Below are 24,966 nucleotides of genomic sequence, written 5' to 3' on the forward strand. Positions count from 1 at the left end.
TTGCAATGCATCTCTGTTTAATAAATATGAGATTAATAGCTGTAATATCATACAGAATGTGAACTTACTTTTTGGAAGGAAGATGAATATTAAGATCCAGATGTGAATACGGATCATTTCTTCTCTCTCGTTGAGCTGTCAGTCTATAAAGGGAGCAGAACTCTGTCCCTTCCTGTTTCTATATAAGAACGTCCCCTTTACAAACACAAATACAGTGACTGTGTAGGAAATTGGAAAATTAAAATAAACCTTTTGAATATAATATGTCCACTGCTTCCACCCATTCACTACTAAATCCTTTTTGTTTTTTATAATTCTTTATTTAGCATTGACATAGTGAACTGACATGCTCAAGTATTTAACAATGTAGTTAGGAACAATGTTAGTATGAACCATTGGTGGGTATTTTTAACATCATATTTAAATAACATCACTGTCACCTCTTGGTAATACTTATAGAATCTTAGGATTTCAGATAATCTTGTCTAGCTCTCTGGTTTTCGAAACTCTAGTCAATGTTGTTTTTTCATTTTTTGACAACACAAAGAAAAATAAGTAAAAGAGTACAAATATCTTGCACTTCCGTCTCCCTGCAATCTTTAAATACCTAATGTAAACCTTGGTTTCCTTTTCCCTGTCACGCCCCAGTATCCTTAGACAATAAAGGTGGAAGACCTCCCATTGGGGGGATGGGAGAGAGGGGGGACATTCTTTATGTTCCTAGGGGGCAGCTTTCCCATGGTTCACATATTCTTTGGAAGGTCTTTTGGGTACCCCTCACCCTGGCCGTTAGATCGTCCATTAGGTGTACTTCTTTGATTCTGTTGATTACCCCTGCTACTGAGGGAGTACTCTGCTTGAGCCAATCTGATGCCACTGCTCTCCTTGCTGCTAGGGTGATTTTGTGTATGAGTTTTTGCTCACTCCTAGTCCACCCGTCTATGGATCTGCTTAGTAAGTACAGCCATAGGTCCGGGGCCCTGGAGAAAACTTGGTCATTATGTCCCTTATTTGTGTCCAGAATCTGCTAATTATAGGGCATTCCCACCAAATATGTATATACCGTATATACTCGAGTATAAGACGAGTTTTTCAGCACATTTTTTTATACTCGAGTCAATAGTCTGTATTATGGCAACTTACATTGCCATAATACAGACAAGGACCGGGGGCTGGCAGGAAGCTGTTACTTACCTTTCCTGCAGCTCCTGTCAGCTCCCTTCTCTCTCCTCTGGTCCGTGCAGCTCCCAGGTCAGCTCCCTGTGCAAGTCTTGCGAGAGCCGCGGGGTCAGAGCATTGCCACGGGTTACCGTGGCAACGCTCCGCGCGGCCGCAAGACTTGCAGAGGGAGCTGACCTGGGAGCTGCACGGACTGGAGGAGAGAGAAGGGAGCTGACAGGAGCTGCAGGAAAGGTAAGTAACAGCTTCCTGCCAGCCCCCGGTCCTTGTCTGTATTATGGCAATGTAAGTTGCCATAATACAGACTATTGACTCGAGTATAAAAAAATGTGCTGAAAAACTCGTCTTATACTCGAGTATGTGCTGAAAAACTCGTCTTATACTCGAGTACACACACTGTAAATAAATATTCAATGAATATAATTTTTTTAGGATCTAATTTTATTTAGAAATTTACCAGTAGCTGCTGCATTTCCCACCCTAGTCTTATACTCGAGTCAATACGTTTTCCCAGTTTTTTGGGGGTAAAATTAGGGGCCTCGGCTTATATTCGGGTCGGCTTATACTCGAGTTTATACGGTATGTCCTTTTCATCCCTCAGCCCCTCCAGCACAAATCGGTAGGAGTCTTCCTCATGTGATACAATTTAACAGGAGTGGTATACCAGCAGAGCATTGTTTTTACTGATTGCTCCTGTAATGTGACACAGACGGAAGAGGTATTATTAGCTTCCCATATGTGACAGAACCGTCTCTCTTTGGATTATGTTTCTCCTCCCTCCATTCGTCTGTTTATTCGGTTATTTCTTTGCCCGTACAGTCCCCCTGTTTCCCCGTATTGTTTCCTGAAAGACTACCGAATATGAGACCACCGGGAAGCTGGCATGTGTAGTCAATTGGTGGATGCCACTACACATAGCCTCCACATGGTGGTGGTGTTATGGAAGCTCCCCCAGACAGCCAGCGGTGCTCTGCCCAGCCTCAGTACACCAAAAGCGGACACTTTTTTACTCCCAAGCACCGCTGAACTACCAGCCTACGGGTCTTCAGCTCCGTTCGTGAACCGAACAGCGGATCATTCGGGACTTTATGTCTTATATTGTATTACATGTGAGAGTACCCAGATAGCATGCCATGGAGCCTGTTCGTGGAATTAAAGACTTTAGATCCATGGCAATTAAACTGTATTCATGTGGTCTGAGCGCCATTCACCTAATAATGTGCCCTCAGACCTGAGCTATCTGGGGGTATGTTATACGTCGTATTTATTGTGACATTTGTGACACTGTATATTTTAACAGTACCGTATTTTTCGCTCCATAAGACGCACTTTTTTCCCCTAAAAAGTGAGGGGAAATGTCTGTGCATCTTATGGAGCGAATATGAAGCTTTACTTACCTGTCTTGTAGCGTTTCTCAGCAGCACAGGGCGCACCGCGGTACTGGAACTTGAAATTTCATGTTCCGGTTTCCGGCTGGACTGAAAGGAAGTGCGCACTCAGCTCAGTGTGCGCACTTCCTTTCAGTCCCGCCGGAAACCGGAACTTGAAATTAAAGTTCCAGTACCGCGGTGCGCCCTGTGCTGCCGAGAAACGCTACAAGACAGGTAAGTAATTATGGGACAAGGGGAGGGGGACAGTATGGGAGAGGAGAATATGGGAGAGAAGAGAAGACTATGGGGAGGGGAGGGGAGGGAGGATGAAGACTATGGGGAGGGGAGATGAAGACTATGGGGAGGGGAGGGGAGATGAAGACTATGGGGAGGGGAGGGGAGATGAAGACTATGGGGAGGGGAGGGGAGATGAAGACTATGGGGAGGGGAGGGAGGATGAAGACTATGGGGAGGGGAGGGGGGATGAAGACTATGGGGAGGGGAGGGGGGATGAAGACTATGGGGAGGGGAGGGGGATGAAGACTATGGGGAGGGGAGGGGGGATGAAGACTATGGGGAGGGGAGGGGGGATGAAGACTATGGGGAGGGGAGATGGGATGAAGACTATGGGGAGGGGAGGGGGGATGAAGACTATGGGGAGGGGAGGGGGGATGAAGACTATGGGGAGGGGAGGGGGGATGAAGACTATGAGGAGGGGGGGATGAAGACTATGGGGAGAGGAGGGGGGATGAAGAATATGGGGAGGGGGTGGATGAAGACTATGGGGAGGGGGTGGATGAAGACTATGGGGAGGGGGGATGAAGACTATGGGGAGAGGGATGGATGAAGACTATGGGGAGGGGGATGGATGAAGACTATGGGGAGGGGGGTGAAGACTATGGGGAGCGGGGGATGAAGACTATGGGAGGGGGGGAGAAGACTATGGGAGGGGGGAGACGACTATGGGATGGGGGACACTATGGGTCAGGGGAGAAAAAAATATTCTGAACAAACTGTACCATAGTAAGAAACACTATGGGACAGTTTGTTCAGAATATATTGTTTTCTGGGTTTCTTCCTCTAAAAACTAGGTGCGTCTTATGGTGAGGTGCGTCTTATGGAGCGAAAAATATGGTAATTTCTATTCTGGTGTCCCCACGTGTATAATGGCGATTTGACTTTGTCCTGGGAGATAATTGAATTACTTCTCAATTATCTCCAGGGCAGAGAGGAGGAAGCCAGGGCGCATTGTGGGGATGTATTGTGACTGTGTGTCCTGATTCGATACCTGTCTGTCCTTTGTTACAGTCTCCCATTTGGTCCCCTAGGGGAGTGTCCACCAAGTGGGAGACCTGCATAAAAACGGGCAGGTAGCCCTCATTAAAGCCAGTTCTTGTTTTACCCTTAATACGTAGCTTGGTCTTGTGATTGGGGGGATATACTATACACGGATAGAGACTGACTGCTGGGAATGTAAGCCACTTGGATGCTGTGTCTGTTCGTCTGTTAGCAGCGATTCGTGAGATTACCGTTCGGGAGTTTGGAGTATTATAAGTATGCTGTTCGGGAATTAGGAGCATTCCCCTGGTTCCAATTCGGGAGTTTGGGGCTCTAAAGTAGTTGTGCCTGTATCCCTGAAAGGAGAAGCTCTACTAAGCGGCGGTTTCACTCCTTTATGCCGGGAGTGTCTTAACAACTACATTCACTAAACACACTCTGCACACACACTACATTCACTAAACACACTCTGCACTACACACACACTGCATTCACTAAACACACACACTACATTCACTATACACACATTGCACTCACTACAAACACACTACATGCACTAAACACACTGCACTCACTACAATCACACTACATTCACTAAACACACTCTGCATTACACACACACACACACTACATTCACTACACACACACTACATTCACTAAACACAATCTGCACTACACACACACTTTGTATATTTTAAAGTATTATACTGTCTTTGTGTCCCCCACGTGTATAATGGCGATTTGCCTCTGTCCTGTGAGATGATTGGATTACTTCTCAATTATCCCCAGGATAGAGGGAGGGAAATGAGGATGCATTGTGGGGATGTTTTACTTCTGTGTGTCTGAATTTGATACATGTCTGTCTGTGTTACAGTCTCCCATCTGGTCCCCTAGGGGAGTGTCCACCAGGTGGGAGACCTGCATAAATACTGGGCAGGTAGCCCTGAATAAACCAGACCACTGCTTGACTCTCAACACGGAGCTTTGTCTCGTTCTTGGGGGGATTTAATGTATGCTGAGAGAGACTGATTGCTAGGATTGTAAGCCGCTTGGGTGCTTTTCCTATTCGTCTGCTAGCAGCTATTCGTGAGGTTCCAGTTCGGGAGTTTGGAGTGCTATTTTGTATGCAGTTCGGGAGTTTGGAGCATTCCCTTGTATTCCGTTCGGGAGTTTGGTGTTCTGCAGTAGCTGTGCCTGTATCTCTGGAAGGGGAAGACCTACTAAACGGCGGTTTCACTCCTTTATGTCAGGAGGGCCGTTACACACTACATTCACTAAACACACTCTGCACTACACACACACTACATTCACTAAACACACTCTGCACTACACAAACACACACTGCATTCACTATACACGCTCTGCACTACGCAAACACACACTACATTCACTATACACGCGCTGCACTGTGCACACACACTACATTCACTAAACACACTCTGCACTATGCACACACATACTACATTCACTATACACACTCTACACTATGCACACACACACTACATTAAATAAACACACTCTGCATTACACACACACACACACTCCATTCACTAAACACACTCTGCCTTACACACATACACTACATTCACTAAACACACCCTGCCTTACACACACACACACACACTACATTCACAAAACACAGTCTGCACTACACACACTCACACTACATTCACTAAACACACTCTGCATTACACACACACTACATTCACTAAACACACTATGCACTACACACACACTACATTCACTAAAACACTCTGCCTTACACACACACACACACACTACATTCACAAAACACAGTCTGCACTAAACACACTCTGCCTTACACACACACTACATTCACTAAACACACTCTGGCTTACACACACGCACACACACTACATTCACTAAACACTCTCTTCACTACACACAGTACATTCACTAAACACACTCTGCCTTACACACACACACACACTACATTCACTAAACACTCTCTTCACTACACACATTACATTCACTAAACACACTCAGCACTACACACACGCACACTACATTCACTAAACACACTTTGCATTACACACTCACACTACATTCACTAAACACACTCTGCCTTACACACACACACACACTACATTCACTAAACACTCTCTTCACTACACACAGTACATTCACTAAACACACTCTGCCTTACACACACACTACATTCACTAAACACACTCTGCACCAGACAAACACACACACTACAATCACTAAATACACTCTGCACTAAACACACACACACAAACTACATTCACTAAACACACTCTGCACCGGACACACACACACTGCATCCTTACAAGCATACACTCTGCACTAAACACACACACACACTAAATTCACTAAACACACTCTGCATTACACACACACACACACTACATTCACTAAACACACTCTGCATTACACACACACTCTGCACTACACACACACACACACTATATTCACTAAACACACTTTGCATTACACACACACACTACATTAACTAAACACACTCTGCATTACACACACACACACTGCATCTGTAACGGCACCCCAGACATAAAAGGGTTAAACCGGCGTTTAGTAGATCTTCACTTCCAGAGACACAGGCACAGCTACTGTAGACACCAATACACCAAACCAGAGAAGCATATGAATGCTCTCAAACATACGAATGCTGTAAACAGCCGAATAGGAAAAAACCATACGAATAGATTTACACTCCTAGCAGTCGAACTGGAACAGCATACAATAAATCCCCCCAAGAACGAGACAAGGCTCCGTTTTGAGGGTCAAGCAGGAACAGACAGAGCTGTGGGTTTATTGTTCTTATATACACATTAGTACCACCCACAGGGTTTTGGAAAACAACCAATAAACACGTCCAATACACTCAGACACTCCCACACAAAATCATCCCCTCTGCCTGTGATACAATTACCTTACACAATGGGTAATTTAATTATCACAGGCAGAGAAATACAGTTTTTCCACATTATTCATAACCTTAAAAGTATGCATCACATAAAACTTACATTTTCAAAACCAGCATTCTCCAAATACAAACATATGTCAAATTCATACAAATTGGTCCAGTGGTTCAAAAGATAGATCGTAGTCCTTTGTGACCAAATGAAGCATGGCTTTTCTGCCCAAAACCAGTTCCACAGAGTCTTCTATCCTGGAGATAATTGGGAAGTAATCCAATTATCTCCAAGGACAGAGGCAAAACTCCATTGAACACATGGCAGCAAAAGACAATAAAATACATACAAATATATAACTGTGCAGCCATTGCATAAAACTGGTACATTCAACATATCCCCAGATAGCTCAGATCTGAGCGCACATTATTACTGAATGGCGCTCAGATCACACACATACAGTTCAATTGCCATGGAGCCAAAGTCTTTCCCATAGTCTTTCATTATACGAATGGGCTCCATGGCATAGCTATCTGGGGTATCACCGCTCAAACAGGGCAAGCACCGAATGACCCGGCTTTCGTGTCTTTGCAGGGGAAAATCAAGCGTTTCAACATGGGGCCATAGTCTAAAGGCAGCAGGCGGGCAACCAGGGGTCTCCAATGCACAGTGGCGAGATTGGTCTCGTCACAGCATCCTTACAAGCACACACTCTGCACTATACACACACACACTACTTTCACTAAACACACTCTGCATTACACACAGCACTCTCACATACATCATACACAGCACCCACACACACAAATCACCCACAGCACCCACACACACACACAAATCACCCACAGCACCCTCACACACATCACACACAGCACCCTCAAACACAGCACCCTCACACTCATCACACACAGCACCCACACACACAAATCACACACAGCACCCACACACACAAATCACACACAGCACACCTCACACACAGCATCCATCACACACACATACTGCACCCCTCACATAAACACTACACCCCTCACACACACCCACTGCACCCTTCACATACACACAGAACCCCCACCAACACACCGAACCACACACATACACAATACTTCCAAACATATTTATATACAGTCAGGTCCATAACTATTGGGACATTGACACAATTCTAATCTTTTTGGCTCTGTACACCACCACAATGGATTTGAAATTAAATGAACAAGATGTGCTTTAACTGCAGACATTCAGCTTTAATTTGAGGGTATTTACATCCAAGCCAGATGAACGGTGTAGGAATTACAACAGTTTGTATATGTGCCTCCCACTTTTCAAGGGACCAAAAGTAATGGGACAATTGGCTGCTCAGCTGTTCCATGGCCAGGTGTGTGTTATTCCCTCATTATCCCATTTAGAAGGAGCAGATACAAGGTCCAGAGTTCATTCCAAGTGTGCTATTTGCATTTGGAATCTGTTGCTGTCAACTCTCAATATGAGATCCAAAGAGCTGTCACTATCAGTGAAGCAAGCCATCATTAGGCTGAAAAAACAAAACAAACCCATCAGAGAGGCAGCAAAAACATTAGGTGTGGCCAAATCAACTGTTTGGAACATCCTTAAAAAGAAAGAACGCACCGGTGAGCTCAGCAACACCAAAAGACCCGGAAGACCACGGAAAACAACTGTGGTGGATGACCGAAGAATTCTTTCCCTGGTGAAGAAAACACCCTTCACAACAGTTGGCCAGATCAAGAATACTCTCCAGGAGGTAGGTGTATGTGTGTCAAAGTCAACAATCAAGAAAGAATGCAAAACACATTTCAAGGTAAATAGACTGAAGAACTTACATCATGGTTTTCTAACAGACATGTTAGACAACAAGGCAACAAGGGAACCAAAAAGGCCTGAAAGGACGGGGAGAATTCAGTTCCCTGGGGGGACGGTGTGACTATAATCTGTCCGTCAAGTCTTTACTGAAGGCCAAGAAATAAAAGCCGAAAATTGTCCATGAAGGCCGAAGCTAGACACTGTGCCCAAATATTTGTATTTCAATTATTGCGTTTGTTAATCTTTTATCTAGAAACGCTCTTAAAACGAAATAATGGAAACTGGGGTACAGTTACAGAGATCATTTATTGGATTCAGAAAACTCCAACATACACCTATCTGCTCTCGAGAAGAGCGAACGTAACACTCCAAGCACCATAACCACTGAAGCGTGCTGTACAGGCTCAGGGTGATCCTTTAAACTTTTCACTTTTTCATTTAAAAAATATAATGCTAACATTTATTTTAAATGGGATATATAGCTAGTATAAAGTATGAATTGCAGTATTTCTGTGAATAGATTGCTTTTTTTAGATTATTTTTGTTTTCATTTGTCTGTTGTTTATTGGGATCCTTCACAGAGACTATAAATAAATAGAATTTAATTTTCTTTATATATTGTGCTTTATTTCCTTTTTTCTAGTTTCTTCTTGATGATGTCACAGGGTCAGACACGGCAGTAGTGAAGGAAGCAGCTTACCATCCAGATTGAATCATGCGCCCTACAAAAACACAAATATTGTGACACTAAAAGATGATACAAACACTCACAAATAGATTAATAAATGGAAACAAACTGATAAAACTTTCATTCTTAAAAAGCTTCTTGAGGACACTGGATGTACTGGAAAATGTGTTAGAATATACAATATAATACTATAAACACTAACATAAACAATTACACGTTATAGGAAAATGACCCATCTAGCAGCCTCAATACATAAATATACAAGATAAAAACTGATCAGTGCATGCAGCTAGTCAGACAGCCACTAGAGGGCACCCCTTGCTTTAATAGAAAACACATACATGTGTCATTTTAATATTATAAAAAGAGCAATACAATTATTTATGTGTATGTCAAAAATATCAATAAATTACTTGCTTACACGTGATATAGTGTTATTTCTCTCATTGTAAAATCCTGACTTAAATCACAGCAGGCGGTGTTTCTGCACACGCAAGGTAAAAGGTGCCGTACTTTGTGGAATATTTCTCCTTGTGATGGTTGTGTCGCACATTACAGACATAAACAATGTGAGACAGAAAAACATCACAGACAAATCATTAATGGCTGCTAATAGCCTGAAATAGCAGCAGCCAAACACCCCCTATAGTAAATACAAATGTTTTGGGGCCCCCAGATCCCCAAGGTAGGGGAACCACAACTGGTCCCATTATAAAGGAACACTCCAACACCATAACCACTACAGCTCACAGTAAAGATTAAGGTGTCAGAAATGCCCTGCGCCCCGTTCCCTTCCCCCCATTCCAAGAAGACATTTTAGAATGATTTGACTTCTTACCCGGGATCCGCTTTAACCCACTACTTGACACCATTTTGTACTGATATATTTCAATTTCATGGGGAATTTCACAGACCATATGTCTCTATAATGAGACTGGCTCCCAGTGCAATCAGACCGGCCTGGGGGCCATTCACTGAATGCTGAGCCAGCCTAGTAATAGGCCAGCAACATCTTTACTACGTGATGTTACATGTTTAATATGATTGTTGTTATCCTGCACAATCTCACAATGTTTTATTCCAGGGGAATAAATCACGGAGCTTTGTATTGAAATAGAGTTGGGATTTCCATATAGTTTCCTCTATACATTTATATAGGTGTGTAAGTGTTTGTGTATATATTGTTTGTATATTGTATTTGTGTAATATTGTATCCTATTGTAACAATGCAATGCTTTGTGGACCCAGGACATACTTGAAAATGAGATGAATCTCAATGTATCCATCCTGTTAAAATATTTTATAAATAAATAAATCTCCCAGAATTCTTTGAATAAAACTGATTGCCAGAGAACCAGAGAATCTCTTCTAGATCAAATCAACTGGCAGTGTAAGAGTGTCGATTTACTTATTGCATTTATTTATATTTACTAAAATTTTATTGGGATGAATTGAGAAAGACCAACCGCTCTGTTCTGCCTGTTTTGGATAGACGTAAAATATTAATTTAGTTCATGTTTGTTGTTTGTTGTGTAACCAGTGATTTTAAACAGAATTATGAATTAAGTCGACATTACTTACAATTAACTAAAAAGATAGAATAACCAAGAACACTTTAGACATGGAAATACAGAGATAATACATACTTGTTTTCTGGTTAGGAGTAAATTGATGCAGAGGAAAAGTCCAACAATCAGAACTGCAAAACCCTTAGCAATAAAAACTCCATAAAGGAGAGAATTCCCGCTGGTAGACATCGTCTGTAGAGCTGAAACAAGAGTTTGAAGAATGTTGTGTAGTCACATCATATGCAGGATCTATAGTAACTGTAAACATTCCATCTGAGCATGCTCAGTGCGCACCCAAAATATCTAGATATTTCTAATTGGTATTTTCCTTCAGTAAGTGATCTGGATGCCTAGAATTTCATTTTACTGCAACAACAACATGCATCATTCAGAATAGCAACTGATTTTTATTTAAACAATTTGTCACAATGAGCATCTTACCCAACCCTCTAATAGCCCCGTGTGGAGGAAATCAGGTCAATAATAAATATATTGAGTGCACTAGCCGTATGTTCTCATCACTAATATGTGTAAAAATGTCTTAATCTAACATTACGTTATCCATTACACGTATTATATATTAATTGTAACATTCTAATTAGCTCAGGAACCTAGCTATTGCTGTAATGTACTCTGATATAGAAGCAACATATCTCACAGATTGACAAAGTTTGCAAACCAAAGATAATGTCACATGTTTGAAACACACGTGTATAAAGAATATGGTGAGTAGTGATGTACCGAACGGTTCGCTGGCGAATAGTTCCTGGCAAACATAGCGTGTTCGCATTCGCCACGGCGGGCAAACAGATGCGCGGTTCGATCCGCCCCCTATTCATCATCATTGAGTAAACTTTGACCCTGTACCTCACAGTCAGCAGACACATTCCAGCCAATCAGCAGCAGACCCTCCCTTCCAGACCCTCCCACCTCCTGTACAGCATCCATTTTAGATTCATTATGAAGCTGCATTCTTAGTAAGAGGAGGGACAGTGTAGCTGCTGCTGATTTGATAGGGAAATGGATAGCTAGGCTAGTGTATTCAGTGTCCACTACAGTCCTGAAGGACTCATCTGATCTCTGCTGTAAGGACAGCACCCCAAAAAGCCCTTTTTAGGGCTAGAACATCAGTCTTTTTTTTCCTGTGTAATCTAATTGCAGTTGCCTGCCTGCCAGTTGCCACTCATATCTGGTGTCACAACAGCTTGCATTTAAAAAACAAAACATTTTTTTCACTGTAATAGATTGAATAGCAGTTAGTTGTCTGCAAGCGTCTGTCTGTCAGGCCTACAGCGTCTACTCTGCCAACCTCTGCCAGTGCACATTGCCACTCATATCTGGTGTCACAATAGCGTGCATTTAAAAACAAAAAAAGTTTTTGACTGTAATCTAGTAGCAGTCAGTGTCCTTCAAGCGGGTGTCAGGCCTTCAGCGTGTACTCTGCCAATCTCTGCCAGTGCACATTGCCACTCATATCTGGTGTCACAATAGCATGCATTTAAAAACAAAATATTTTTTTTCACTGTTATAGATTGAATAGCAGTTAGTTATCTTCAAGCGGGTGTGTCAGGCCTACAGCGTCTACTCTGCCAACCTCTGCCAGTGCACATTGCCACTCATATCTGGTGTCACAATAGCTTGCCTTTAAAAACAAAAAAAGTTTTTGACTGTAATCTAGTAGCATCAGTGTCCTTCAAGCGGGTGTCAGGCCTTCAGCGTGTACTCTGCCAATCTCTACCACTGCACATTGCCACTCATATCTGGTGTCACAATAGTGTGCATTTAAAAACAAAATATTTTTTTCACTGTTATAGATTGAATAGCAGTTAGTTGTCTTCAAGCGGGTGTGTCAGGCCTACAGCGTCTACTCTGCCAACCTCTGCCAGTGCACATTGCCACTCATATCTGGTGTCACAATAGCGTGCATTTAAAAACAAAATATTTTTTTCACTGTTATAGATTGAATAGCAGTTAGTTGTCTTCAAGCGGGTGTGTCAGGCCTACAGCGTCTACTCTGCCAACCTCTGCCAGTGCACATTGCCACTCATATCTGGTGTCACAATAGCGTGCATTTAAAAACAAAAAAAGTTTTTGACTGTAATCTAATAGCAGTCAGTGTCCTTCAAGCGGGTGTCAGGCCTCCAGCGTGTACTCTGCCAACCTCTGCCAGTGCACATTGCCACTCATAGCTAGTATCACAATAGCGTGCATTTAAAAACAAAATATTTTTTTCACTGTTATAGATTGAATAGCAGTTAGTTGTCTTCAAGTGGGTGTGTCAGGCCTACAGCGTCTACTCTGCCAACCTCTGCCAGTGCACATTGCCACTCATATCTGGTGTCACAATAGCGTGCATTTAAAAACAAAATATTTGTTTCACTGTTATAGATTGAATAGCAGTTAGTTGTCTTCAAGCGGGTGTGTCAGGCCTACAGCGTCTACTCTGCCAACCTCTGCCAGTGCACATTGCCACTCATATCTGGTGTCACAATAGCTTGCATTTAAAAACAAAAAAAAGTTTTTGACTGTAATCTAGTAGCAATCAGGGTCCTTCAAGCGGGTGTCAGGCCTTCAGCGTGTACTCTGCCAATCTCTGCCAGTGCACATTGCCACTCATATCTGGTGTCACAATAGCATGCATTTAAAAACAAAATATTTTTTTCACTGTTATAGATTGAATAGCAGTTAGTTGTCTTCAAGTGGGTGTGTCAGGCCTACAGCGTCTACTCTGCCAACCTCTGCCAGTGCACATTGCCACTCATATCTGGTGTCACAATAGCGTGCATTTAAAAACAAAATATTTGTTTCACTGTTATAGATTGAATAGCAGTTAGTTGTCTTCAAGCGGGTGTGTCAGGCCTACAGCGTCTACTCTGCCAACCTCTGCCAGTGCACATTGCCACTCATATCTGGTGTCACAATAGCTTGCATTTAAAAACAAAAAAAAGTTTTTGACTGTAATCTAGTAGCAGTCAGGGTCCTTCAAGCGGGTGTCAGGCCTTCAGCGTGTACTCTGCCAATCTCTGCCAGTGCACATTGCCACTCATATCTGGTGTCACAATAGCGTGCATTTAAAAACAAAATATTTTTTTCACTGTTATAGATTGAATAGCAGTTAGTTGTCTTCAAGCGGGTGTGTCAGGCCTACAGCGTCTACTCTGCCAACCTCTGCCAGTGCACATTGCCACTCATATCTGGTGTCACAATAGCGTGCATTTAAAAACAAAAAAAAGTTTTTGACTGTAATCTAGTAGCAGTCAGTGTCCTTCAAGCGGGTGTCAGGCCTCCAGCGTGTAATCTGCCAACCTCTGCCAGTGCACATTGCCACTCATATCTGGTGTCACAATAGCGTGCATTTAAAAACCCAAAAACTTTTTTCACTGTTATACATTGAATAGCCGTTAGTTGTCTGCAAGCGTCAGAAAGTCAACCCCTTGCCCGGCGTCTGACAGCTGGCTTGTCTGAACTATTAGCCCGCCAGCTTTTACCATACAAGCTGGTGGAGTCTGAGGCGTTCAAAAAATTTGTAGCTATTGGGACACCGCAATGGAAGGTACCTGGCCGAAATTTCTTTGCACAAAAGGCAATCCCCAACCTGTACTCGATTGTGCAAAAGGAAGTAATGGCATGTCTGGCACACAGTGTTAGGGCAAGGGTCCATCTGACCACTGATACCTGGTCTGCAAAGCATGGTCAGGGCAGGTATATCACCTACACTGCGCATTGGGTAAACCTGCTGACGGCTGCCAAGCATGGAATGTGTGGCTCTGCAGAGGAGTTTGTGACACCGCCACGACTTGCAGGCAGGCCTGCTGCCACCTCCTCTACTCCTCCTACTCCATCCTCTTCCATTACCTCCTCGGCTGAGTCCTCTACTGCTGCTGCATCTTGCTCCACATCAACGGCACCCCCCCAGCTCCCCAGGTACTATTCCACATCCCAGATACGGCAGGTGAACGCACAGGTGGATCAGTGGCTGACTCCTCAGCAACTGGAGATCGGCAAAGTGGTTTGTGACAACGGAAGAAATTTGTTGGCGGCATTGAATTTGGGCAAGTTGACACATGTGTGTAATCTGATCGTACAACACTTTGTGCATAAGTACCCAGACTTACAGGACGTCCTGAAGCAGGCCAGGATCGGCTTGGGGATGTCCAGAGGAGTACTCACAGATCACTGTTCAAGGTCTGTTTGTCTGGATAATCCGTCAGCATTGCCATTTTGCTTCCCAGGGCGATAGTGAATTGTAAAGTCAAAAGGATGTAGCGCCAAACTCCAGGGCAACAGCCTGGCATTGTCTCCTGACACCCTGTTAAGCCACACCAATGGGTTGTGATCTGTGAGTAAGGTAAACGGTTGTCCATACAAGTAAGGTTGCAGCTTTTTGAGGGCCCACACCACCGCCAGGCACTCCTTTTCAATGGCAGTGTATCTACTTCCCTGGGTAAAAGTTTCCGGCTTAGATAACCCCCGGGTTGCTCGCCGCCATCTGCTCCGACTTGGCTCAGTACTGCTCCCAATCCAAACATAGAAGCATCTGTGTGGACGAAAAAGCGTTTAGTTGGATCAGGAGCAGAAAGTACAGGTGATTTAATGAGCGCCGTCTTGAGCTGTTGGAAGGTCTGTTCACACTCTGGGGCCCATACTACTATCTTGGGGAGGTTTTTACGTGTTAGATCCGTGAGAGGTTTAGCTAGGGTGCTGTAATTAACTACGAATTTCCTGTAGTACCCTGCGGTACCCAGGAATGTGAGGACCTGGGTTTTAGTGCGGGGGCTTGGCCACTTGGCGACTGCCTCTATTTTAGTGGGTTCTGGTTTCTGTAGCAGGCTCCCGACTCTGTGCCCTAAGTATTGAACTTCTGCCATTCCTATATGGCACTTACTGGGCTTTAGGGTCAGTCCGGCCTCCCTAATCCGGTCTAGTCCGGCTCCTATGTGGGTCAGGTGTTCGGGCCAGGAGCAGCTAAAAATGACTATATCATCCAAGTAGGCGAAGGCATACTCCTGAAACCCATCCAGTAGCCGATCTACCATCCTCTGAAAGTTAGCCGAGGCATTCTTCATCCCGAATGGCATCACCTTAAACTGATACAGGCCAAACGGGGTGACAAATGCCGACTTGGGGATGGCGTCCTCGGCTAATGGAATTTGCCAGTACCCCTTGCACAGATCTATTGTGGTGAGGTACTGGCCTCTGGCCATTTTGTCTAGGATCTCGTCTATCCGGGGCATAGGGTAGGCGTCTGAAGTTGTTTTATCGTTTAGCCTCCGGTAGTCCACACAGAAACGGGTCGTGCTGTCCCGTTTCGGTACTAGTACTATCGGGACGGCCCAGGGGCTGTCAGAGTGTTCTATCACCCCGAACTGCAGCATTTCCTCAATTTCTTTCCGCATATTTTCTTTAACTGCTTCGGGTATGCGATAGGCGGTTTGGCGAAGGGGGGTCTGGTCTAGGGTTTCAACTTTGTGAGTGGTTAACGGAGTGTACCCAGGTAGGTTGGGAAACGTGGCCCCCTTGTCCCAGTGGTGTATTTAGGTTTTGTGCTGCCCTAGGCAGGATGGTGCTCGGGCACCCTCTCCCCACCCCCACCCCAAGTTAAATTTTTCCCACCCCTTCCTGTGAAGGCCACACTTTGCCTGACAGACGCACACTCTTACATTCACTGACAAACAATGACATACACACTTACTGATTTGACACACTGATAGACATACACTTACTCGGACACACACTCACTGACAGACGCACAGCCTCACTGACAGACCGACAAATACACACATTCACTGACAGACACATACAAATATTCACTGACAGACACACACACACACTCACATTCACTGACACACACATTCACTGAAACACACACACTCACTGACAGACACACATTCACTCAAATTCACTGAAATAGACACACTCACTGCCAGACACACACACTCACTCACTCACTCACATTCAATGAAATACACACACACACATACTTACATTCACTAGCACACACTCACTGACACAAACATTTCCCCACTCTCCCACACACAATTATTATTATTATTATTTTTAAACTTAAATCCACCCAGCCTCCCTACATTTGGGATAGCTGGGTGGATTTCTCACCTGGTGTCTAGTGGGGCTGCTGGGCAGGAAGGTGGCCGGACTTACAGGTGGGTGGGCGGTGATGGAGCACTTTCCCCTGAGTGCTCTGCTCAGCTCCCTCGCGCGCCGCCCGCAGAGTGATGCCGGGAGCCAGAATATGACATCATATTCCGGCTCCCGGCATTACTCCGCGGCGCGCGATGCGCCTTGTTTGCCTCGCGGTACATACACCCCTGCCTTGTCCTGGATTAGTCTTTGGACCTGGGCTCGCTCCTGGGGGTCTAACCGTTCTCCTAACTGTACTTCTCCCAGGTCTCCGCTCTGGCCCTCTTGGTCTAGGAGATCTGGGAGTGGCAAATTATCATAATCTTCAGTGGCAGGTGCACAGATCGCGGTTACCTCTTCCGTGCGCTCGTGGTATGGCTTGAGCATGTTCACATGGAGCATGTGCTTGCCTCCCGTGCCTGTGACCGGACCGATCACAAAGGTGGTATCACAAACCTGCTCTACCACCTTGTATGGGCCCTGCCAGGAAGCCTGCAGCTTGTCCTTGTGAACGGGTCGCCAAATTAACACCTTTTGCCCCACCTTAAAGCTGCAGTCCCTGGCTCCCTTATCGTACCATCTGTGCTTCCTGTGTTGGTCAGCATCTCCAGGCGGTCCCTAAACTCTAGCACATAGGGTACGATGGGGGTGCCGCTAACAGTCTTGTCTCCCTCCCAATGTTCCCTAATTAAATCTAGGGGGTCCCTCACTCTCCTCCCAAATAATAGTTCGAAAGGAGAGAAACCGGTGGATTCCTGAGGTACTTCCCTATAGGCAAACATCAAGTGGGGTAGGAACCTTTCCAAGTCTGAGTGTCTATGAACGTACGGATCATCTGTTTAAGTGTTCCATTAAACCGTTCACAGAGCCCCTTGGACTGGGGGTGATAAGTTCAGTATTTGCTGAACCCCACATATCTTGCAGAGTTGTTGTGCGACTTCGGCGGTAAACTGGGTGCCCCTATCCAAAATAATTTCCTTGTGAAATCCCACCCGGGAAAATATTCACATCAAGGCATCCGCTACCGTCTCTCTGTGCACATTAGTCAAAGCTATTGCTTCTGGGTACCTGGTGGCATAGTCCACCACGGTCACTACATATTTCTTGCCGGAGAGGCTGGGCTTGGATAGGGGTCCTATAATATCTACTGCTACCCTACTGAACGGTTCCTCAATTATGGGAAGAGAACGGAGCCGGGCTTTGTATCAGTCTCCCCTCTTCCCTACCCTCTGGCAGGTATCACAGGTCTGGCAGTATCGCCTTACGTCCTGTGAGATACCTAGCCAGAAGAACTTCTGGGTCAGCCGTGCTTAGTACGGCTGATCCTTAAGTGCCCAGAAAGGGGAATGTCGTGGGCGATGCGTAATAACTCGAGACTATATTTTCTTGGCACTATGAATTGCTTTATGGGTAAGGGAATGGATCCGGACACTATTTTTTCTGCGTGCCGGTACAGCAGCCCCTTGTCCCAGGTGTACCTTTCCCCTTCTAATCCTGCCTGGTCTTTATTAATACGATCTTTGTAGATCTGCAGGGAGGGATCTAGGGCCACTTCAGAACCGAATTCTTGGGGGGATGTCCAGGCAGGGACGTTTTAGCCGCGAGGCAAACAAGGCATTTGCCTTGGGCGGCACTTTCCAGGGGCCGGCAAAAAAAGCCGCCCCCAAATGCCCAGGGCAAATGCCTTGTTAGCCTGGCGGCTACCTGACAAGCTGGCCGGGCGTGTGGGCTGCAGGGGGCTGGCGAGGGAGCACTTCCCCTGAGCTGTCTGCTCATCTCCCTCACGCGCCACAGAGTGAGGCTGGGAGCCGGAATATGACGTCATCTTCCAGCTCCCAGCCTCACTCTGCGGCGCGCAAGGGAGCTGAGCAGAGCGCTCAGAGGAAGTGCTCCCTTGCCAGCCGCCCGCCAGTGCCGCCCTCCCAGCAGCCACTGGACCCCCAGGGAGAAAGAGAACCCCCCTAGCATTCCCAAAGATAAGGAGGCTGGGGGGGATTTAAAAAAAATAAAAAATGTGTTAATTTGAGCATGTGTGTGTGTCTGTTAGTGAGTGTGTGTGTCTGTTAGTGTGTGTCTGTTAGTAAGTGTGTGTGTGTGTGTTAGTGTGTGTCTGTTAGTGAGTATATGTTAGTGTGTGTATCTGTTTGTGTGTGTGTCTGTTGGTGTGTGTGTGTGTGTCTGTTAGTGTGTGTGTCTGACTGTGTGTATAAAAAATAAAGAAATGTGTTAATGTGAGTGTGTGTGTCTGACTGTGTGTGCGTGTGTGTTAGTGTGAGTGTGATTGCCTGTTAGTGTGTGTTTGTCTGTTAGTGAGTGTGAGTGTGTCTGTTAGTGTGTGTGTGTTTCTGTTAGCGAGTGTGTGTTTCTGTTAGCTAATGTATGTGTATCTGTCATGTGAATGTGTTTGTGTATATTTAGAAGGCGGGGCGGGGGGAAAGGTTGGGTGGGGGTGGGGGGCGCCTGAGTTTTGACCTGCCCAGGGCAGCACAAAATCAGGATACACCACTGTGTCCAGGGCGTGACATTGGGCATGGGGGGTACATTGCTTACCTGAGCCTCAGAGTGGTTAGGTGGAGCTGTGGTGCGGACCTGCTGCCGGGTCACAACCGGATACGTCTCTTGTACTGCGGTTTGAGGAACAAAAAGCTGAAGTCAGCTCCCCCAGGTCGTTGCCCAAAATAACGTCAGCGGGTAGGTCCTGCCTGCATCATTCCCACCTCCACGTTTCTGTGCCCCGCTCCACAATTCAAATGTACCTTGGCAGTGGGTACTTTATAAATGGCTCCCCCTGCCACCCGTACAGCAACACAGTCTCCAGTTAGGAGGACCGACCAAGCTCCTTTTTCATCTCCCGGTTCCTAAAATCGATGCCATATACACGTCCCCTGATAGGGGACGTAACAGGGATTAAACTGATAGGAATAGTACTACTTAACACACCTTATAATAACGCAGAGAGAGGCAATGCAGAGAGAGGAGTTTGAAGAAGAGGAGTCAGAGGAGGAAGGTGGCTTTGAGGAGGTGGAAGACCAAACACAGCAGGCGTCCCAGGGGGCTTGTTGTCACCTTTCGGGGACCCTTGGGCTTGTACGTGGCTGGGTGGAGGAAGAGACCTTCAATGACATCAGTGAGGACAAGGAACGGGACATGGCAAGCTTGGTATCCAACCTTGTGCAAATGGGGAGTTTGTGGTTGTGGAAATGGACTGTTTGCGGTTGTTTGCAGGCATAACCCTTACACTACCTGATCGATACAACATCATACAGTCGGTCCCCCCCCCTCATTATTTTTATGGCCCCCACCCACCGCTCTCGGGTGGGGGCGGGGGGGGGGAGGACAGTAGGTCCCCCCATTGTGATTTATGGCCCCCACCCACCCCACAGGGGTGGGGGCTGGGGGGGAGGACAGTAGGTCCCCCCCCCTTATCCTTATTTACTGAATATTCCCCTGTATAACAATGTTTGGCATTTAGTGAATATTCCCTATTCTGCTCTGTGTCAGTGTGTATCAGGGTCCCCGAGGACAGGTGTCAATCCATACCTGCCAAGTGACCCTATGTAGAAGGAACAGTCCCTATTCTGCTCTGTGTCAGTGTGTATCAAGGTCTCTGAGGACAGGTGTCAATCCATATCTGCCAAGTGACCAACCAATCTTATTTATTGTTTTAAAAGTATCTGTCTGCAGTTTAAATCTGTATAATTCTGCACATAGCAAAATCCAAAATTGCACTAAGACAAAAGCAAAAATACATAAAAAAAACAAACATAGAAAATGTACAGATATATAAATTACACTATACAATACACAGACATCAGTCCAAAGTCCTATTGTTATGTGACCATGTCACACTGGTACATGCTGAGCAAAGCCTTGGTAAAAAGTCCAAAGCCAGTGTCCATAAAGTGTCCTCTGCAGAAATCTCCATTACAAATATTACAATGTATATACCTAGCCCACAAACTTCAGACTGCAGATAGAAAACCGACAAGTCACTAAAATGACACAAGACATAATAGCATAGATAAACCAATCACCCTCAGAGTGTTTTTTTTCCTAACTGGACTTTATTGAAACTGCTGCTCCACGACCTTGGCTGGAAATCCAAGACTCCAAATAGTATGCTGTTATAATTCCTGATTTTTAATTAACAGCAAATGTAACTCACAATATGGAAATTATCTCTGTTTTACAAAACGTTTCATATATAGTGCATATTACAATCCAGAAGGCAGTGATGCAATAATAAAAATCTTGTCTGTCTGTTGCATTTGGGGTGATAAACCCTGATGGGGCATGAGTTTTTTAATTAAGTCATATTGCAATTTCTTTGCATTCTTGGAATTAGACTTCAAAATCTACTAGCGAGTGTTGCTTTTATCACTTATCTTATGAAAACAATATCTAGCATTGATCTGGCGTCCTAAAGTCTGAACACCATATTCACTAAATACACTCGATGTGGGTAAGAGGTCATTTATTATGTATTTATAAAATATTATACCAGGAAAGATACAATGAGATTTCTCTCGTTTTCAAGTATGCCCTGGGTCCACAAATTATTGTATTGTTACATTAGGGTACAATAAAATACAAAAACAATATTAATACAAAATTGAACATAGAAGAGGTACGAAATATATAATCAACCATGACAGGTGCATTCTGTTTTGAGGTATGTAGAGAGGGATCTCTGAAAGAACTTTAGGCTTGGGGAAGATTTTAAAGTGTGCGGGAGGTCGTTCCATAATTGCGGCGCTCTGTAGGAGAAGGAAGATCGGGCTGCTTTCGTTTTGTATTGAGGTAGACTAAGTAAAGTGTTGGTACTGGATCGGAGGTTATAGGAAGTGGGAACAGCCGGGGAAAGCATTTTGTTCTGGTAGGGTGGGAGTTTCCCAGAAAAGCTCTTAAACACATGGCTGGAAAGATGAAGGGTGCGTCTGGATTCCAGCGACAGCCAGTTTAGTTCTCTTAGCATGTCACAATGGTGGGTCCTGTGATTACATTGTAGCACAAATCGGCAGAACGAGTTATACAATGTGTTGAGTTTATTAATGTGGGATTGCGATGCAGATGCATATACTACATCCCCATAATCAATGATTGGCATCAGCATATGCTGTACAATGTTTTCCTTTACTGTAGGGCTTAGGCAGGATTTGTTTCTGTACAGGGCACCTAGTTTTGGATAAAGTTTAGATGCAAGTTTTTCTATGTGGAGGCCAAAAGATAGATTGGGGTCTAACATCATACCCAAGTATTTGAAAGAGTGGACTGCGGTCAGTGTGCCATTTGAATTTGTTTTGATGGGTAGGTGGGAATTGTGTAATTTGTGTAATTTAGGTACTGTTCCAAAGATCATTGTAACAGTTTTGTCAGTGTTTAGGAAGAGTTTGTTTTTTGCGATTCACTTTTCTACCTCTGTAAACTGGTCTTGGAGCACAGCCTCAAGCTGCGGTAGATTGGATTAAGCAAACATTATATTAAAACAATATGTTCCATTTCTAACAACGTGTCAGTTTGCATAATCTCTCAAAAAAGACACAGTACACAGTTTAAGAAATACTTTTCATTCTAAAAACGTGTAATATTTGCATATGCCAAAACATTATCATAATAGAATGTTTTTTGACGAGGTCTTTGCGTGACTGTTATAACTTGGATATCTTCTTATTACTTCCAAATTATCTGTTAGGACATAATCCTCCCTCTGTTTCTAAACTGTCACTGTGTTTACCCACTATAAATAATGGTAATGAGGGCTAAAGGAACCCTGCAAACCCCTAAAGCACTTCAGCTGATAAATGGTTTAGTGAAGTACCGGTAACAGCTTTATTTTACAGGAAAGGGGCGGCCAGTAATCTAAAAATACTTTACAACACTCCGCGTTTTATATAAATGTATTTATTGATAAAGCTGGCGTGTTCCTTTAATCTCACTGATACTTTGTGTAAACTCTATACATTGATAAATACGGACACTTACTGAACACTCGGAGATCGTACTGTTGTTCACACTGTTTGTTTCCTGGGTCTGTGCGTATATTCGCTCTGTAATCTCCCTGGTCTTCTCTGGTTAGTTTAGTAAAGCGCAAAGACCCATCAGCCGTTCCATCCAGTCTGCCTTCATACCGGTTATCTCGAACATCTATATCTCCACCTGGTTTTGTTGTAGCAAAATGGGTCCCACCATTAACATTCACCCAACTGACGTCTTTAATCCTAGTCTGCTTCAAAGGTAGAATTACATCTCCCCCCACTGCTCCAATAACTGTCCTTTTATCTCCACATAGCTCTGCACACAATATACCTAGGGAACAATTTAACAGGATTAATAGCTTAAAAGTTGAATATCTCTGCAATATATCAATATATATCTTTAAATTCTAATCAACCCACGTGGAGATATTAAAGAATGAATGACAAAGAAAGTTCTTTGTTGTAGTTTTAGAAATAGTGAGCAAAATGTGTACAGGAGTTAAAACATGGGGCGTGTTGCAATAGGGTGGAAGCAGTGTCACAAAGTACATATGAGGTTAGACTGCAGCTATATATAATTTATCACTACCCATTGTAATATACTCCACCTGGAAATTGTACACAGGTTTGGCAGCATTAGTAACCATTGATTCGGATTACAGAAACCCTTATCAGCTCACAGTGAGTTTGAGTAAAACATTAAAGATTGAAGAGGGTCATCCCTGGCTAAATCCTAAACTGCATGGCTGCTAGCGTGGGCTTAGTCTTTATCCCAGCATGACAATCAGGGAGAGCAGACACATGTATGTAAGTCCAGGTTGCATGTCACAAGTGATTTCTCCGTGCTCTAAAGGTTGAGCTTGATGGACTTTAGTTTTTTTCAACCTCAATTACTATGTAGCTTTTTAACAATAGGGGACGTGGGTTCAAAGCAATTCTGAGACATTAGTTGGATGTTGGTTTAGTCTGTGGCTTCTAATCTTAGTGAAATTATTACTCAGAGTATGTATTGTTCCCCAAATGTGATACGTTCAGTTATTAAAGTCTCAAAGAGTTTTTCTCAGGGTCTTACAGGAAATACCACTAATGTTAATTAAATAAACAGTGATAATGTCCTGTGACCTAAAGGAGAGACATCTATGGAACAATATCCAACATTCTGCTTCCATCACTTTGTCACCTAAACGAGTGGCACTCACCTTTATAGGCGACAATAATCTGCTCACACTTCACATCTAATACAACCATCGGCAGTGTTACAGTGATATTGCATTCTTTCAAAATGTAACCCCTTAAGGACCAAACTTCTGGAATAAAAGGGAATCATGACATGTCACACATGTCATGTGTCCTTAAGGGGTTAAACAAAAATGGCCGAGTATTTAGACAATCTCCACTTAGTCAGGCTGATATTTCTCCACCTGATATATTGATATACCTGATATATAAACTTTTCAATCCAACTGCTAACTCTGTTTAATAAATATGAGATTTTATATCATATACAGTGATACAGTGAGAACTTACTTGTTGGAAGGAAGATGAATATTAAGATCCAGATGTGAATATAGATCATTTTGTCTCTCGTTGAGCTGTCAGTCTATAAATGGAGCAGAGCTCTGTCCCTTCCTGTTTCTATATAAGATCGTCCCCTTTACAAACACCAATACAGTGACTGTGTGACATCTTTGTAGGAAATTAGAGCAACATTAATAATATTATAATACATGTTTGAATCAAACTTGTCTCTCTTCAATAATATAAATATACAGAATTTTGATTAATAATGTGTATAAAGCTGCCCCCACTTTTTGTATGGGCCTGTAAGAGAAGATTGCAGAGAGATTTGAGTGCTAACCTCTCACAGCAGGAGTGTTTATTATTATTATTATTATTATTATTATTGGTATATATGTACATAGAGCCAACTAATCCCGCAGCAATATTACAATATTATTAAACATTTACACGGATATTACAATACGTGAGACATTTACACAGTGACACAGGAACAATAGGTAGATGAGGACCCTGCTCAAA

General features: G+C 44.0%; 1 protein-coding gene across 1 annotated transcript in view; it reads right to left on the reverse strand.

Annotated features, from left to right (window-relative positions):
• Positions 1–24,505, reverse strand: part of LOC134583517 (SLAM family member 5-like) — a 30,894-nt gene extending 6,389 nt beyond the window's left edge. Inside the window, exons 1-2 of the mRNA XM_063440453.1 lie at positions 24,454–24,505; positions 22,934–23,257 (exon numbers count right to left, since the gene is read on the reverse strand). Of these exons, the coding sequence (XP_063296523.1) occupies positions 22,934–23,257; positions 24,454–24,502 (373 nt within the window). The 5' untranslated portion in view covers positions 24,503–24,505. The remainder of the gene's footprint in view (positions 1–22,933; positions 23,258–24,453) is intronic.
• Between the last annotated feature and the right edge of the window lie 461 nt (positions 24,506–24,966).

Source organism: Pelobates fuscus, chromosome 13 (genome assembly GCF_036172605.1).
Source record: "Pelobates fuscus isolate aPelFus1 chromosome 13, aPelFus1.pri, whole genome shotgun sequence".
Taxonomy (NCBI): Eukaryota; Metazoa; Chordata; class Amphibia; order Anura; family Pelobatidae; genus Pelobates; species Pelobates fuscus.